The sequence below is a fragment of the Uranotaenia lowii genome, unplaced genomic scaffold (assembly GCF_029784155.1).
Source record: "Uranotaenia lowii strain MFRU-FL unplaced genomic scaffold, ASM2978415v1 HiC_scaffold_353, whole genome shotgun sequence".
NCBI lineage: Eukaryota > Metazoa > Arthropoda > Insecta > Diptera > Culicidae > Uranotaenia > Uranotaenia lowii.
Window position 1 is genome coordinate 25,959 of NW_026598260.1, and position 13,819 is coordinate 39,777.

Consider the following 13,819-nt stretch of genomic DNA (forward strand, 5'->3'; position numbering starts at 1 on the left):
TGTAGCTGTTCTTCCAAACTTTACTTTGCCAACGATTAAAACGAAATATGAACATTTATGTGAAAACGTGATGGTATCTGGAAAGGTTATTGAATGATATGAACGATTTCCTTCACTTTTTCTTTAATCGCAAAACCGAACTCGAACCGTTACACATACCGTTCATCCCTTCTGTCATAAATGAACGAAACGCCCTGTCAGAGATGCCAGATGGTTTTGTACAAAAATTTGTACACATTTACGAAAAAAGTTTTAATTTTTTTCATCTTTTATAATGGGGCCGTTCAGATACCACGTGGACAGAAAAATTAGATTTTGAGCCCCTCCTCCCCCTCCGTGGACAAGCGTGGACATTTGGCGAACACCTACCCGGATGTCCATGCGGACAGATTTGAATTGTTCTTCTTTTTAAATCTAATTTGACAGTTAGAAAACACTACTTTTTGGCTTTTTTGTTATTGAAATGGCTGATTCTGACGAAAAACGAATAAGCATTTCCTGATATAGATAATTTTAAAAATATTAAATTTCTAAATTATTATATTTATTACTAATTATTTAAATTTAAACTGGAAAGCTTTGCAATATTAAGATTTTGATTTAAACATCTTAATGTTTATTCACCTTATTCGCAAATATTTTGGGAATATGTCCACGTGGACATGACAAAAACCCCTATCTCCCTCTCCATAGACAACCGTGGACAATTCCATAAACCCCCCTCCCCCTAAGTTGTCCACGTGGTATGTGAACGGCCCCGATACTGATCGAGGGTAATATAGCTCTTCGATTTATAATATAAATATGAAAGTTTCTTTACGAATCCATTACTCCAATACTCATTACAATTTTAAGTCATTTGTCATTAAATAAAAAGTAGGTTAAAAAAAACAACCAGCAATTACAAATTTGATGTGTAGGCTAGCATACATGCAAATAGGCAACACAGAAACATCAAAGTCATAAATCTTTTTTATTTTCGCGTTTTTAATTTCATGTTGGTACAATTTTGAAAAATCGCTCTAGCCGGCACCACTGGACAGGCGGGCAACTAAAAGGAAAAAAAAAACAAAAACTTTTCGTTTTTCACCTTCCCCCAGTTCAACTCAGCAGCCAGAAAAAAGTCTTCTCAGATTAGAATCCGACAGGCGGACAAACTTTTTGGAACAATCCGGAAGAAGGACACCATGTTCGCAACAGGTAAGTTTCATAAACATTAGATATGTATCGATCCACTAAAAAGGTTTATTTTTTTTGCAGCGCCGGGAGCTGGAGGAGCAATATCGTCATGCTGGGAGGAAAAATGTCCCGTACAACTTTTGATCCAGCAACTACGCCAACATTCCGCCAGTGTGCGCAAAATTAAAACACCCCCTGATGAAGGAGCTAATCAATAATATGGTTCAATAAGTGAATAAAATAAAAATTAATAAAATTAAAAAAATCGATTATTTTTTGAAGAAAATTTTCTTTTGTGTGTGTGCGTGCTACTTTCCCTTACTACCCGAATAGAAAAACATTATGAAAAAACCATGAATTACATTTTTACGCAACCATGAATTTCATAGTTTACACTATGCGAATCATAGTGCATGAAACCTTGAAAACATTGTCAAATTCATATTCTTTTACAGTGAAATTTATGGTTTCGGCAAAATTCACCATGAAAAAAGGGGGTTGTTAAGCAACTTAACAATGAAAAAATGAACTTTTTCTCATACATTTTAGAACACATTAATATGAAGTTTATGGTTATTACAGCTTCCAGTATTTTTCGATGAAACTGTAAAATTTATCGTTTTGCATTGAATTTCTATGGTTTTTACGATGATAAACCACGATGAATTTCAATGTTTATTCATAATATGTAAAAGGTCTCATAACCGTGAAATTTCATGGTTGAAAATTGTTATTATTTTTTTCCCAAAAAAAAAATTCAAATAAGAAACTTAGGTATTTGTTTTTAAGAATATTTATTTTTTAAAATGGTTTTCTTTGGGCACTATGATATACCCATTTGAATATTTTTATAATTAGTCACATTTTGCTCGGTGGGCTCCTCTTGCGCAACCACGGCTTTGGCACACTTCCATCTGGTCCATCTCCTCCAGCCCCAGGATGATTTCGTCATTGCTCGCAGAAATCCATCTTCGCCTCTGATCATTGGTTGATCCCGGCTTTCGGTCCGATGAATGCGTTACTGTAATAGTCAAACTGATCCGAGTTGAAGATGTGAAAGTTTCTTTCCGACGAATCCACTGCCAGATTACTGTCATTCCGGAAAACGCCCATACAGGTGAGCTCTTCCTCGTATGGCTCCGATTGAACGTACATTTCCCTGTGTGGTTTGAATTGTTAAATTAAAATTTAGAAAGATTTATTTGGGAAGTGAAAAATGAGTCTCACCTCTGAGGTATGCTGATTGTTGCCATCTCCGCTATACAAATCTGCAGACACTTTCGCTGGTTGTTGGTTGCAATGCTGGAGATAAAATCCTCCCCCTCCTTGAGTTAGAACACCATCAAATCCGTTTTTACATTCTGTGGCTTCGGGCGACAAATGTCCGACGAAAAAAAAGTGTTTCGCGTCAAATTAATTCCTTACACGGAAAATTCGAAAGGAGTCAAACTAGGAAAAATTTACCAATTTTCGTATGGTTTGGATTATAATTTTACCATGAAATTCACTGTAACCATAAAAATCTAAAAAAAATGGTTGTTTTACCATGTTTCTGACACATTCGGCAACTATGAAGTACAATGAATAAACGATATATTTCAAGGTTACTATTAAAACTATGACGATTTCAAGATTTAAAGTGGTTGATAAAGATTTAGATATTAGGATGAAGTTTATTGTTAAATTTAAAATCATTGTTCGGTTATATTAAAACCACGGTCTTTGCTATTCGGGTATTCATAATACGGTAGGCATATCGTTGGAAGAAAGCCATATCGAATCGTTCTACAACTACTACTGTTAATGTTCAGTTACAAGTAAATTTTAAGAATAACTGTAACCAAAACAGTTCGAATGCACAAGAACGTTATTCATGAGTGGTTTTCGAACGTTATCGCAACTGTTTGCAGAACAGTTCTCCCATATAAGAGTTTGAACAGATTTTAACAGTTACATAACCTAACAACATATTAAAAATACAATCAATTCGGAATTCACGATTCATGTAATGTATTTAACAATTTCTTTAAAAGTTTGCCTAAAGTTCTATCTACGCCTTATCAAATCGTTTTGCGATTGTTTTAGAAAACGTTTGGTTACAATCCTGATGGTTTATGCGGGAGGGCTGACAAAGAAATTTTGAGGCAAATCTCGGCAAACTCCAACACAAAATGTTTCATTGAATTTATTTTTATTTTTGAAAAACGGGAACATAAAAATCAAGCTCATATTTATAATTATTCCTTTATTATTTCATCATTATGTCGAATGTATTTCAATGTTAAAAATTAATTTCAATGACGTTATTCAACAAATTTGTATAATCGAGAAGATAAAATGACGATGATATGATTTTCGAATCCATTTGTGTCAAACATTGACGAAAAACATTAAAAAGGAATAGTTCAAACCTTTTTGACGCGCTAACATTTTGAATTATTTCAAAACCAAAACCGTTTAGAACAAGTTTAGCGTTTTAGTACAATGACTTCACTGACGCGACGCACCATTGTGGTGACTCAAACGGAAAATGGCATCCCCAAAATGAACTGTCAACGCGACGCGACGACGGACGCGCTATTGTGCGGCCGCCTTAAGTGAAAACCGAAATAAATAAAGTAACAAAATGTTATTTTAGGTGGTTTGTTTAATAAATTTTTATGAAAATCCTCACTATTTAAATAAAATAAATTTGAAACCAAATTCATCTGCTTTTCATTTTAATTTAAAATAAATCTACTTCAAACCTTGAAACTGTTGTTATTTTGATCCGGTTTCTCATTCTCTTGATTCCAGAAAATTTTATTCGTTTTACCCAAAAAAATATTTATTTCGATAGAAATTTTGATTCGTTTTTAAAAAGGGTGTATTTTTATTTCCAATCAAACGATAAGTTTAAATTAAATCGATATTTTTAATCAGGGTTACCAAAAATATATTTGTGGCTTTTCCCAACCAAAAATTTTATTATTTTTGGCCGAAATCTTATTGTTTCTAAAATATATTTTTCTGCGTATACGAACTAAGAAATTGTTAAGTGAGGCAACTGTTTTTCGAAATGTGCGGAATCTAAAAATAGATTTGCAACACCTGCATGCCTACTTTAATTGGTTTGGTCTTGCGCTTTTCTTTGATAGAATTTACCGCATGGGTGCATATGGACTCGTCTAAATTTGATGATTGTGCACGCTTATTTCCAGTTTCCCAATTGTGAATTAATTCATTTAAAAATGAGTCGAATTAAGTACACACACACAAAACTTTCGGGGCTCTACTTAGCAAAATTTCACTGTTACTTTCCGTTAGCAAAAATATTTTTTTACCGTCGATTTAGCAAAAAGCTAAATTTACTTGATTTTAGTAGTTTTAATGTTTATCTTGCTTAATTTTAGTAAAACGAAGGTTGTTTAGCCGCTTTGTGCACAGACAGCAGCCGCCGCGTGTTGGGAGGAAAAAAACAAACTGACACGATTGAGCGCGGTTCCGAAAATTCGATTCTGGTGGTTTTAAAGGTGGCTAAGTCAACTACGATATACTAGCCTAATCGACGCCGGAAGCGTATACAGGTAGGGTCAATTAAAAATTATACAGATTTTCCAACTTTTTAATTTCAAAACTGTTTATTATTTTTCTACCAGGTTACAACTTCAAAAAGAAATCCTCAACGGTCTGGAAACAGAAAGGGCCGAGATTGAAAATTCAACGAGCTCCATCCGACACACAACTTAGTGCATTCGTTAGTAAGAATGGCATTGCATTTCGCTCGCCGGAAAATGCGTCCCCAGGATCGGAACTTCTGTTCTACAAAGTGTTAAATTTTTTTTTTGGAAAAATGTAAACAATAAATTAAAAGTGAATGAAATTTGAATATTGCATTTAATAATCAAACTCTTAATAAAAGGCGTGTTAGTTCTAGAATGGTTGATTTATTACTACTAAAGAGTTGTTGGTTGGCACGTGGTTTATAAAGGTAACAGCGTAAAACAAGATTGCTATGATTTATCGAATATTATAAAACAACTGTTACTTCGATTTCTTCAACACCCCCTCTCAGTTGTTGGTGCCAACTAACCCGATCATCTTCCTCAGCTTCGCAAACGTAGGTAGGGGTAACGACTTCGTAAGAATATCAGCCACCTGGTTTTGAGTCTCGATGTACAACAGCTTCACCTTCTTCTCAGCAACAGCATCTCGGACGAAATGAAATTTAACATCGATATGTTTGGCTCGTTTCGTCTCCTCCTTTTCGGCCATCGCAATCGCACCCTGGTTGTCCTCGAAGACGGGAATCGGGAACAAATTTGCGGTTTCCTGCAAATCTGACATCAGGCCAGCTATCCAAATGGTCTCGCTTACCGATGAACTCATGGCTATATATTCAGCTTCAGTTGAGGACATGGCCACGCAGCGCTGCTTCTTTGACGACCAGGCCACCGTACAACCAAAAACTTGTACCAAGAATCCAGTCACACATTTCCGATCGCATTCGTCACTGGCATAATCTGCATCGACGTAGGTTCGTACCAAAACTTCTTGCGGGTTCCTCCTATAGGCCAGCTTGAGATCCTTGGTCGCCTTAAGGTACCGTAATACCCTTTTAGCATGCTTCCAATGTTGTTCTCCGGCAGCATCTTGGAATCGTGCCAAATAGCCAACCACGTAGCACAAGTCCGGTCTTGATCCCAGCATCAGGAACATCAGGCTGCCTACCAACTCTCGGAAGGGATGGTCGCAGGGTTCAGCACATTTCTTCAGTTGCAACTTGGCTTCAGCAGGTGTGCTAACAGGACGACACTCACTCAATCCAAATCGAGCAAGAATCTTCTGGATAAGAGCCTCTTGAGACAAATAAAGAACATCTGCTTCGCGTTCAATCTTGATGCCCAGGAAGTAGTGCAGCTCGTTCAAGTCCGTCATTTCAAATTCTAGTTTCAGCATGGCCTTGATTTGCTGAATTTTTCCAACGTCCCTCGCAGCTACCAGCAGATCGTCGACATAGATCACAATGTAGACCACGTGCTTGCCTTCTCCCCGGGTGTACACGCAGTAGTCATGCTGCGACCGCTTGAAACCGTTTCGAATCAGGACCATATTGAAACGCTCAATCGACACACCACACCATCGGGCTGGCCTTCTACCCCCTCTGGAACACGCATGTAGACTTTTTCCTGCAGGATCCCATTCAGGAAAGCCGTCCGCACATCCATCTGGTGGATCTTCAGACCTCGGTTAACTGCAATTGCCAAAACTGTCCGGATAGTTGACAATTTCGCCACCGGAGCAAACGTCGCCTCGTAGTCCACATTCCGTCGCTGCATGTAGCCCTTTGCTACCAGCCTTGCCTTGTGACGAACTGGGTGCCCATCAGCATCACACTTCAGTGTGAACACCCACTTACACGGAACCGGTCTTGCTGTTTCTGGACACTGGACCATCTCCCACGTTTGGTTTTTGGTTAGCGACTCCAACTCGTCCGCAATAGCTCGTTTCCATTGCTCTTCAAACGGATGACCATGGACCTCGGAATAGCACGATGGAATCTGTTGGGAATCGACAGCAGCAAGGACTCTATATGGTGAAATAAAATCATTGAACCAACCTGGAGTTCTGCGCTCCCGACCACTAGACCTCGGAACACTCTCCTTAACAGATTCGTTCCCATTTATGTGTGGTGGGAGCGCCGCAGTGTTGTCAGCAACGCCATTAACCATCTCTACGGACTCGTTCCCGGATTCGTATTCCGATCCATCACTATGATCAGACTCATCATTTGGAACTTGGGTCTGTTCGCCATCGTCGCCAGTTGGACTTGGTTTCACCAATTTTGGAACTTCTTCCGGAATCACAATTCTCCTGTCAGCCTCGTTCTCGGGGACCCGAAATGGAAAGCAAGTTTCGTTAAACTTTACATCTCGAGCCACAAACATCTTCCTGGTTTCTTGATTCCACAGCCTGTAACCGTTCGGGGAATAACCAATCACACACCTTTGGCCACTCGGATCTAGCTTGGTTCTCTTCTGCTTCGGGATCCAGGCAAACCCTTGGCAACCAAACACTTTGAGCTTTCCGACATCCGCTTTCTCGCCATGCCAACACTCCGCCGGTGTTCGGTTCCCTGGTACAGCATCAGTTGGGCTGCGGTTTGTTGTGAACACCGCATTCAGAACCGCTTCTCCCCACAGGTACTTTGGAGCACCCGATTCAACCAACATCGCTCGTATTTTCTCCACAATCGTCCTGTTGAACCTTTCCGCTACTCCATTCTGCTGCGGTGTGTACCCAACAGTTGACTCGATTGTGATTCCTCGCTTCTTGTAGTACGCCAGTTGCTCGGTCGAAAAATACTCTCGCCCCAAATCACATCGTAGGTTTTCGATTTTCTGCCCAAACTTTGCGGTCGCCATAGCTTCGTACGCCTTAAAGTACTCGAACACTTCACTTTTCTGCTTCATGAGGTACACAACAGCAAAATGGGTAAAATCGTCCAGAAATGATACGAAGTACTGACATCCATCAACGGTTTTCGGTGTTATCGGACCACACACGTCTGTGTGAACACGTTCCAATGGCCGCCGGGTTCTGGGACGCTGCTTGTTGAAAGGTTGCCGAATCATTTTACTTTCAGCACACGTTTCGCAGAAGCCACCTTCTTTCTCAACATCGCCGATTCCATGCACCATCTCGTTCATTTTCAACCGCCTCAAGTTCGGAAAACTCAAGTGATTGAAACGCTTGTGCCACAACTGCAACGCTTCGCTATTTGTCGACACCACCATGGCAGCAACGTTTTTCTTGGGATACATCTTGAGATAAAACAGATTGTTTTTCAAGTTCGCAACAGCCAATTCAGAACCATCCTTCTCCAGCACTGCTCGACCATTTTGAAAGTTCACCTTGACACCGGCTTGGAGCAATTTCGATACCGAAAGCAAATTATATTTCAGCTTCGGAACCAACAGCACACTTTGCAACGAAAACACCAAGTTGTTTTTCACCGTTGCCTTGACGACACCTTCCATCGTAGCAGTCAATTTTTCGCCATCCTTTGCAGTTTCTATGGTAACGGGTTCAAACAACTTTTTCAGCTGCCAGAAACTCTTTTCACTGCTCGCCATGTGCCAGCTGGCACCTGAATCCAGGATCCATTCATGCTCAGCACCCGAATCGACGTCGTTGAAAACCATTAGTGCCACCTCCTTGTCAACCGGAACGCTTGCTGCCTGGGCACGTGCTCGACGATTCCTTGAACTCGAACAGTCCTGCTTTTTGTGGCCGACGTCTCCACACGAGTAGCACCTTCCTCGAAATCCGTTAACCTTCACGAATTTCTTGTTCCGTGACGATTTGGTTGCTAATGCCGACTCTTCTGGAACGCTTACGTGGTTTTCCCGACCAGTCCTCTTCTGCTCTTCAGCCAACAGTCGAGCTTTCACCAGATCAATTTTCAGCTGGTCCTCGGGCAAATTTTCCATTGCAGTTGTCACCACATCATAGGACGGTGGCAACGAAATAAACAGCTGGCTCACTGTATCCAACTCCGAACAGGTCGCCCCAGCGTCCTTCAGCTTACGGACCAACTCGTCAAACCGCCGGAAGTGGTCCATTAGCGCCATTCCCTCCTCCATCTTGAGTAGAGACAACGACCGACGAATATAGTTCTGCGCCGAAAATCCCTTCTTGGAGAACGTGTTCGCCAAGGACTCCCACATCGCCTTTGCCGTGTCCTTGTCCCGGACATACTCCAGATGACTGTCCGCGATGTACGCCACCAACAAAGCCTTCGCCTTTTCGTCCATTTCCCGGAATAGAGCTAACTCCGCCGCAGCTTCTGGTGCGTCCTCCGTTAGAGCTCTCTTCACGCCATTTGCCGACATCTGCGTCTCGACTCGGAATCTCCAGACGTCGTAGCCTTCACCAGCGAATTGGACAATACCGGCTTTCTTCGCGCTAGCCATCTTCAACTGCTTCGAGAATTTTCCAAAATTTGCGAAAACTGGGCCCACAACCTCTTAATAAAAGGCGTGTTAGTTCTAGAATGGTTGATTTATTACTACTAAAGAGTTGTTGGTTGGCACGTGGTTTATAAAGGTAACAGCGTAAAACAAGATTGCTATGATTTATCGAATATTATAAAACAACTGTTACTTCGATTTCTTCAACACAAACATTCCCCCTAAATCTCCAGAGAAAAGCCCATAAATTTTAAAATTTCAGGTACGGCGATCTTTTTCTTCGGTTTTTGCTAGAAAAGGGAGCAAAAATTGCGGCGGCTAAATTTTTCTCTCGTTTGCTATAATTTTAGTTCGAAAAAATTGTTAAATTGATTGCTAAGATTTTAGCTGGTCAAATTTGAGCAAAATTTTGCTAATTTTCGGCCTCGAAAGTTTTGTGTGCAGTAAATTTTTCTTTGCTGGAAACCAGCAAAGTCTGCTGATTTTTCAGCAAAAATGACAAGAACACAACCGGTTGCGTGTTCTTGTCATTTTTGCTGAAAAATCAGCAATTGGTTTTTAAATTGCTGAACTTTCCAGCAATTGATCTAGTTTGCTGGAAAATCAGCAATCGAGTTGTCAACTTGGAGTTTGTTTTTGTTTCGTACGCTGAAGCATAAGGTGAGATTCTATTTTACGAATTTTGGTTAAATTGATATAATTATTTTTTTCCTCTATATACAAGCAACCAGATAACAAGTCAAGGGTCTCTAAAATAGTCTAATTAAAGCTATTTTTACAGGTGGCGGATAATCAACACTTTGGCACAAAGCTGCCAGCTCAGAGCCGGTGTTATAAAATATTGAAAAAAAATATCGGTTTCTGGAAATAAATATATATCCCTTTATTGAAAAAAGGAAGAAAATAATTATAAGCACAGCCAGAACGAATTTAATTTTGAATTAAAATATATATTTGATACTGCATACAGCCAGTTGTTTTGAAAGAAATAGCTGGTTTTCAGCAATCTTGATTGCTGATTTTTCAGCAATTTGAATTGCTGGAAACCAGCATTAACGTTTGCTGTTTTTTCCAGCAATTTAAATAGCAAAATTTTGCTGGTTTCCAGCAAAGAAAAATTTACTGTGTATACACAATGCATTTGTATCAAAAATTGATTATTTACAGGGAGATGGCAGCTTGGCTTCACGGAAAATAAAAAAAAGGTAAAATTTACCTTTTTGCGAGGTGATTTTTTTCCACCCCTCTTTCGAGGTAAATTTTACCTTTTTTTCATTCACCTAGCAAAAAGGTAAATCTTACCTTTTTTCAATTCACCTAGCAAAATGGTAAATTTTACCTTTTTCGCATTCACCTAGCAAAATAGTAAATAATATCGTTTTCCCATTCACTGATTTGAAAGGTAAATGCTAGTTGGTTTGGTTGGTTTCTTCAATAAAAATGAAAACAAAATCCATTGAAAAATTTATATTTATTTTATAAATAAATATGGACAATTCATTATATTATTTTTTAAATATATCACCTTGTTGAAAAATTATTGAGGTAAGTCCTTTTTTCGCCAGGCTCGTGGCAATTCGGCTTCTCGTTCTTCCATAATGGCGACTTATCCAGTCAGGTCCGGCTTTTCCGGAATGATATCTGGAGGATGACGTGGAATACACCTCGAAGCTGGGCCGATCTGAAACAAAAGCAAATTATTATGATGAGAACCAGCACAACTAAATAAAAGCTAAGAAAAAACTTACCATTCTGTTCCGATTTTTCCATATTGGCACGAAACAAAACTTCCCTTCTGAACGACAAAACAGCTTAACCTCAATAAACGGATTCGGCGAATAGTCACTTTTTTTCGAGAAGAATAGTACCGTTTTGTTTAGCTCAATCCAGGTCAACTTCACCTCGCTACGAGGTAAGTTTCACCTTATTTGGTTTTACCTTTTTTTCTAGGTGAATTATACTTTTTTATTCAGCTCAATTCAGGTGAACTTCACCTCGCTACGAGGTAAGATTTACCTTTTTTGGATTCACCTTTTTCCTCGGTGAATTGTACCTTTTTTCCATCCTCGATTCAGGTAAATTTTACCTCGCTGTGAGGTGAGTTTCACCTCGAAGAGGTAGAAGTTACCTTTTTGGCTTTCACGAGCGTTCACCTTTGCTAACTCGGTAAATTTTACCTTTTTATTATTTTCCGTGTTTATTTGCGAGCGAGAATCGTAGCTGTCAGTTCGTGACCCCTTGAATACAAAAAAGAAGAAAAACAAACAAACAAAAAATTCAGATTCGATTTTTCCGTTTGTGTTCGGATGACGTAAGTGAAACCACCAAGATTTGATAGCCGTAAGCTTCAAAGCTAAAACATAATATAAGCCTTTTAATATTAATTCAGCTGATAAATTAATTGAACTTACATTTTAGTGTTCACAATACTTCGAGCGGTAGTGTAATCTGGACTATCTCGAGCTGAACTCGAATTTTAACGTCGATACTAAATAATTTGTAAAGTTATCATATAACGTAATTTAGGTAATTTAATCGTTGGACTTACGATGAACTATCCGATTGCTACGTATCTCGTGTGATACTTCCAATACGTTAATCCGAAACGTCTATATGCCTTCTTTGGCTAGTTTCTTTAAACTTGCTGCACTTTGATTACAATAGTGAATTAGTTAGTTATTGGTGTGTAAATTATTTTTATAATTGTAATACTAACCAAATACTGCTATTAATGTAACGCAACAATTGTGCTAACGATTTCTGCTAAGCTGAATATTAATTATAGGGTATTACTGATATTGAAAATGCCGCCGCCAGTTTCACGTTCTTCTTGACATTCCTTTTAAGTTCCGCTTCGTAGTCGGAGAGGTGCAAAAGTTCAAACCGTCGTAAATCACAACTTCTGACAGAACTGCTGTTATCGTTGTCAAGCACTGTGGGCCGCGTGAACATCCCCCCACCCGTGCATTTCCGACGGATCTGGAACGTTTTCTGCTGACCCGGGCTTAACCTCGAGTAGCGCCAACTTTACCACCGGTTTTAAACTTTCACCGTTGGCAGTCACCACATACGCCTTTCGCACTTGTCCATCGGGGGCTTTGACGACGCTAGAAACGCGACCTCGAATCCAACCGTTCCGTTTATTTCCGTCTACTACGAGCACAAGATCTCCTGGTTCCAAAGGTTTCACCGGCTGGAACCATTTTGTTCTTCGAGTTATAGTGGGTAGATATTCTCGAACCCATCTGTTCCAGAATATGTCTACTAAATTTCTAGAGAGTTTCCAACTATCTCTGAGCACTGTTCCTTCCGGTTCCGCCAGGCTCATCGGTTGGGTGATACCGTGTTCACCATACAACAAAAAATGGTTTGGTGTAAGTGCCTCAGAATTAGCCGTTTCTAGGGGTATATAGGTAAGAGGCCTGGAATTGACTATCGCTTCCGCTTCGAGCGCTACTGTCTCCAACACCTCATCGCAAGGATTTTGCGGGTGTTTCGAAATTCCCTCCATAGCCACTTTAATAGAACGAACCATTCGTTCCCACGAACCACCCATGTGAGGAGCGGCAGGTGGGTTGAAATTCCATCGTGTGGTAGAATTGGTGAATGTCACAGCGCACTCCTGATGAATGTGTTTTAGCTGGTCCGCGAGGATGTTTTTCGCTCCTTGGAAATTGGTTCCATTATCGGAGAAAATTTCTGCGGGTGAACCTCTGCGGGCAATAAATCGACGAAATGCCAGAATACACGAACTCGTTGTTAAGCTGTGTGTTATTTCAAGGTGTACTGCTCGTACCGTTAAACAGGTGAATAGTGCAATCCAACGTTTGACCAAGCTACGACCTTGCTTCACTAATTGAGGTCCGAAGTAGTCAACACCCACAAAGGTGAACGGCTTGACAAACGGAGTAAGTCGAACTCGGGGAAGTGGTGCCATTATCGGCGGTCGTGGCTTGGCCTTTCTGAGTATGCAAAGCTGACAATCCGCGCTGACTCGCTTGACCTGGGCTCGGAGTCCACATATGAAGAACCTTTGTCGCATTTCGTTCACTACTGTCTCGTTGTTCCCGTGTAAGTAGCGCCGATGATAGCTGTCAATGATAAGGTTTGTCAGACGGTGCCTTTGCGGAAGTATAATAGGATACTTAGCTTCGAATGGGGTGAAGGGAGCTGCCCCAATCCTGCTGTTCATCCTTATGACTCCGTTCTTGTCGATATACGGTGAGAGTTTATATAACGGGCTCGACTTTACTATCGGTGGTGCAGTATTAGTTCTTGGATTTTGTTTGAGTGTAGCATATTCATCTGGGAACGCGTCCATCTGCGCCATACGCCAGAGAAGATTTTCCGCCGCTGCATATTCATCAGATGTTAACAAACCCAGTACTCGATTTTTGCGAAATCCGTTAATAGCTCGAACCAAAAATGTTGCTCGACGAAGAAGGGACCTCCAACAGGAGAACCTTGTAAAGTCAATCGGTGAATTTGGAGCTTCTCCGTGGTGTAGAAATACGGCGCGAAGTTCATCTTCTGTGTTAAATTTTGCATTGTGGTGGGTCGGCCAAAAAGATTCGTGTTGCTTAAGGAAATCCGGACCTGTGAACCACCGATTTTGGGCGTTGAAACTTGGACCAATTCCCCATTTAGTTGCCTCGTCTGCTACGTTTTGTTTGGTTGGAACATAACGC

The 13,819-nt window shown here is 40.3% G+C and overlaps 1 protein-coding gene across 1 annotated transcript; it reads right to left on the minus strand.

Annotated features, from left to right (window-relative positions):
• Positions 1 to 12,057: 12,057 nt before the first annotated feature.
• LOC129759982 (uncharacterized) lies at positions 12,058 to 13,452 on the minus strand. Its single transcript, XM_055757563.1, has one exon. It carries the CDS (start codon positions 13,450 to 13,452, stop codon positions 12,058 to 12,060), a length of 1,395 nt encoding a protein of 464 aa, XP_055613538.1.
• Positions 13,453 to 13,819: the final 367 nt, after the last annotated feature.

Coding starts and splice junctions, on each gene's coding strand:
- LOC129759982 (XM_055757563.1), bottom strand. CDS start 13,452: ATGGACGCGTTCCCAGATGAATATGCTACACTCAAACAAAATCCAAGA.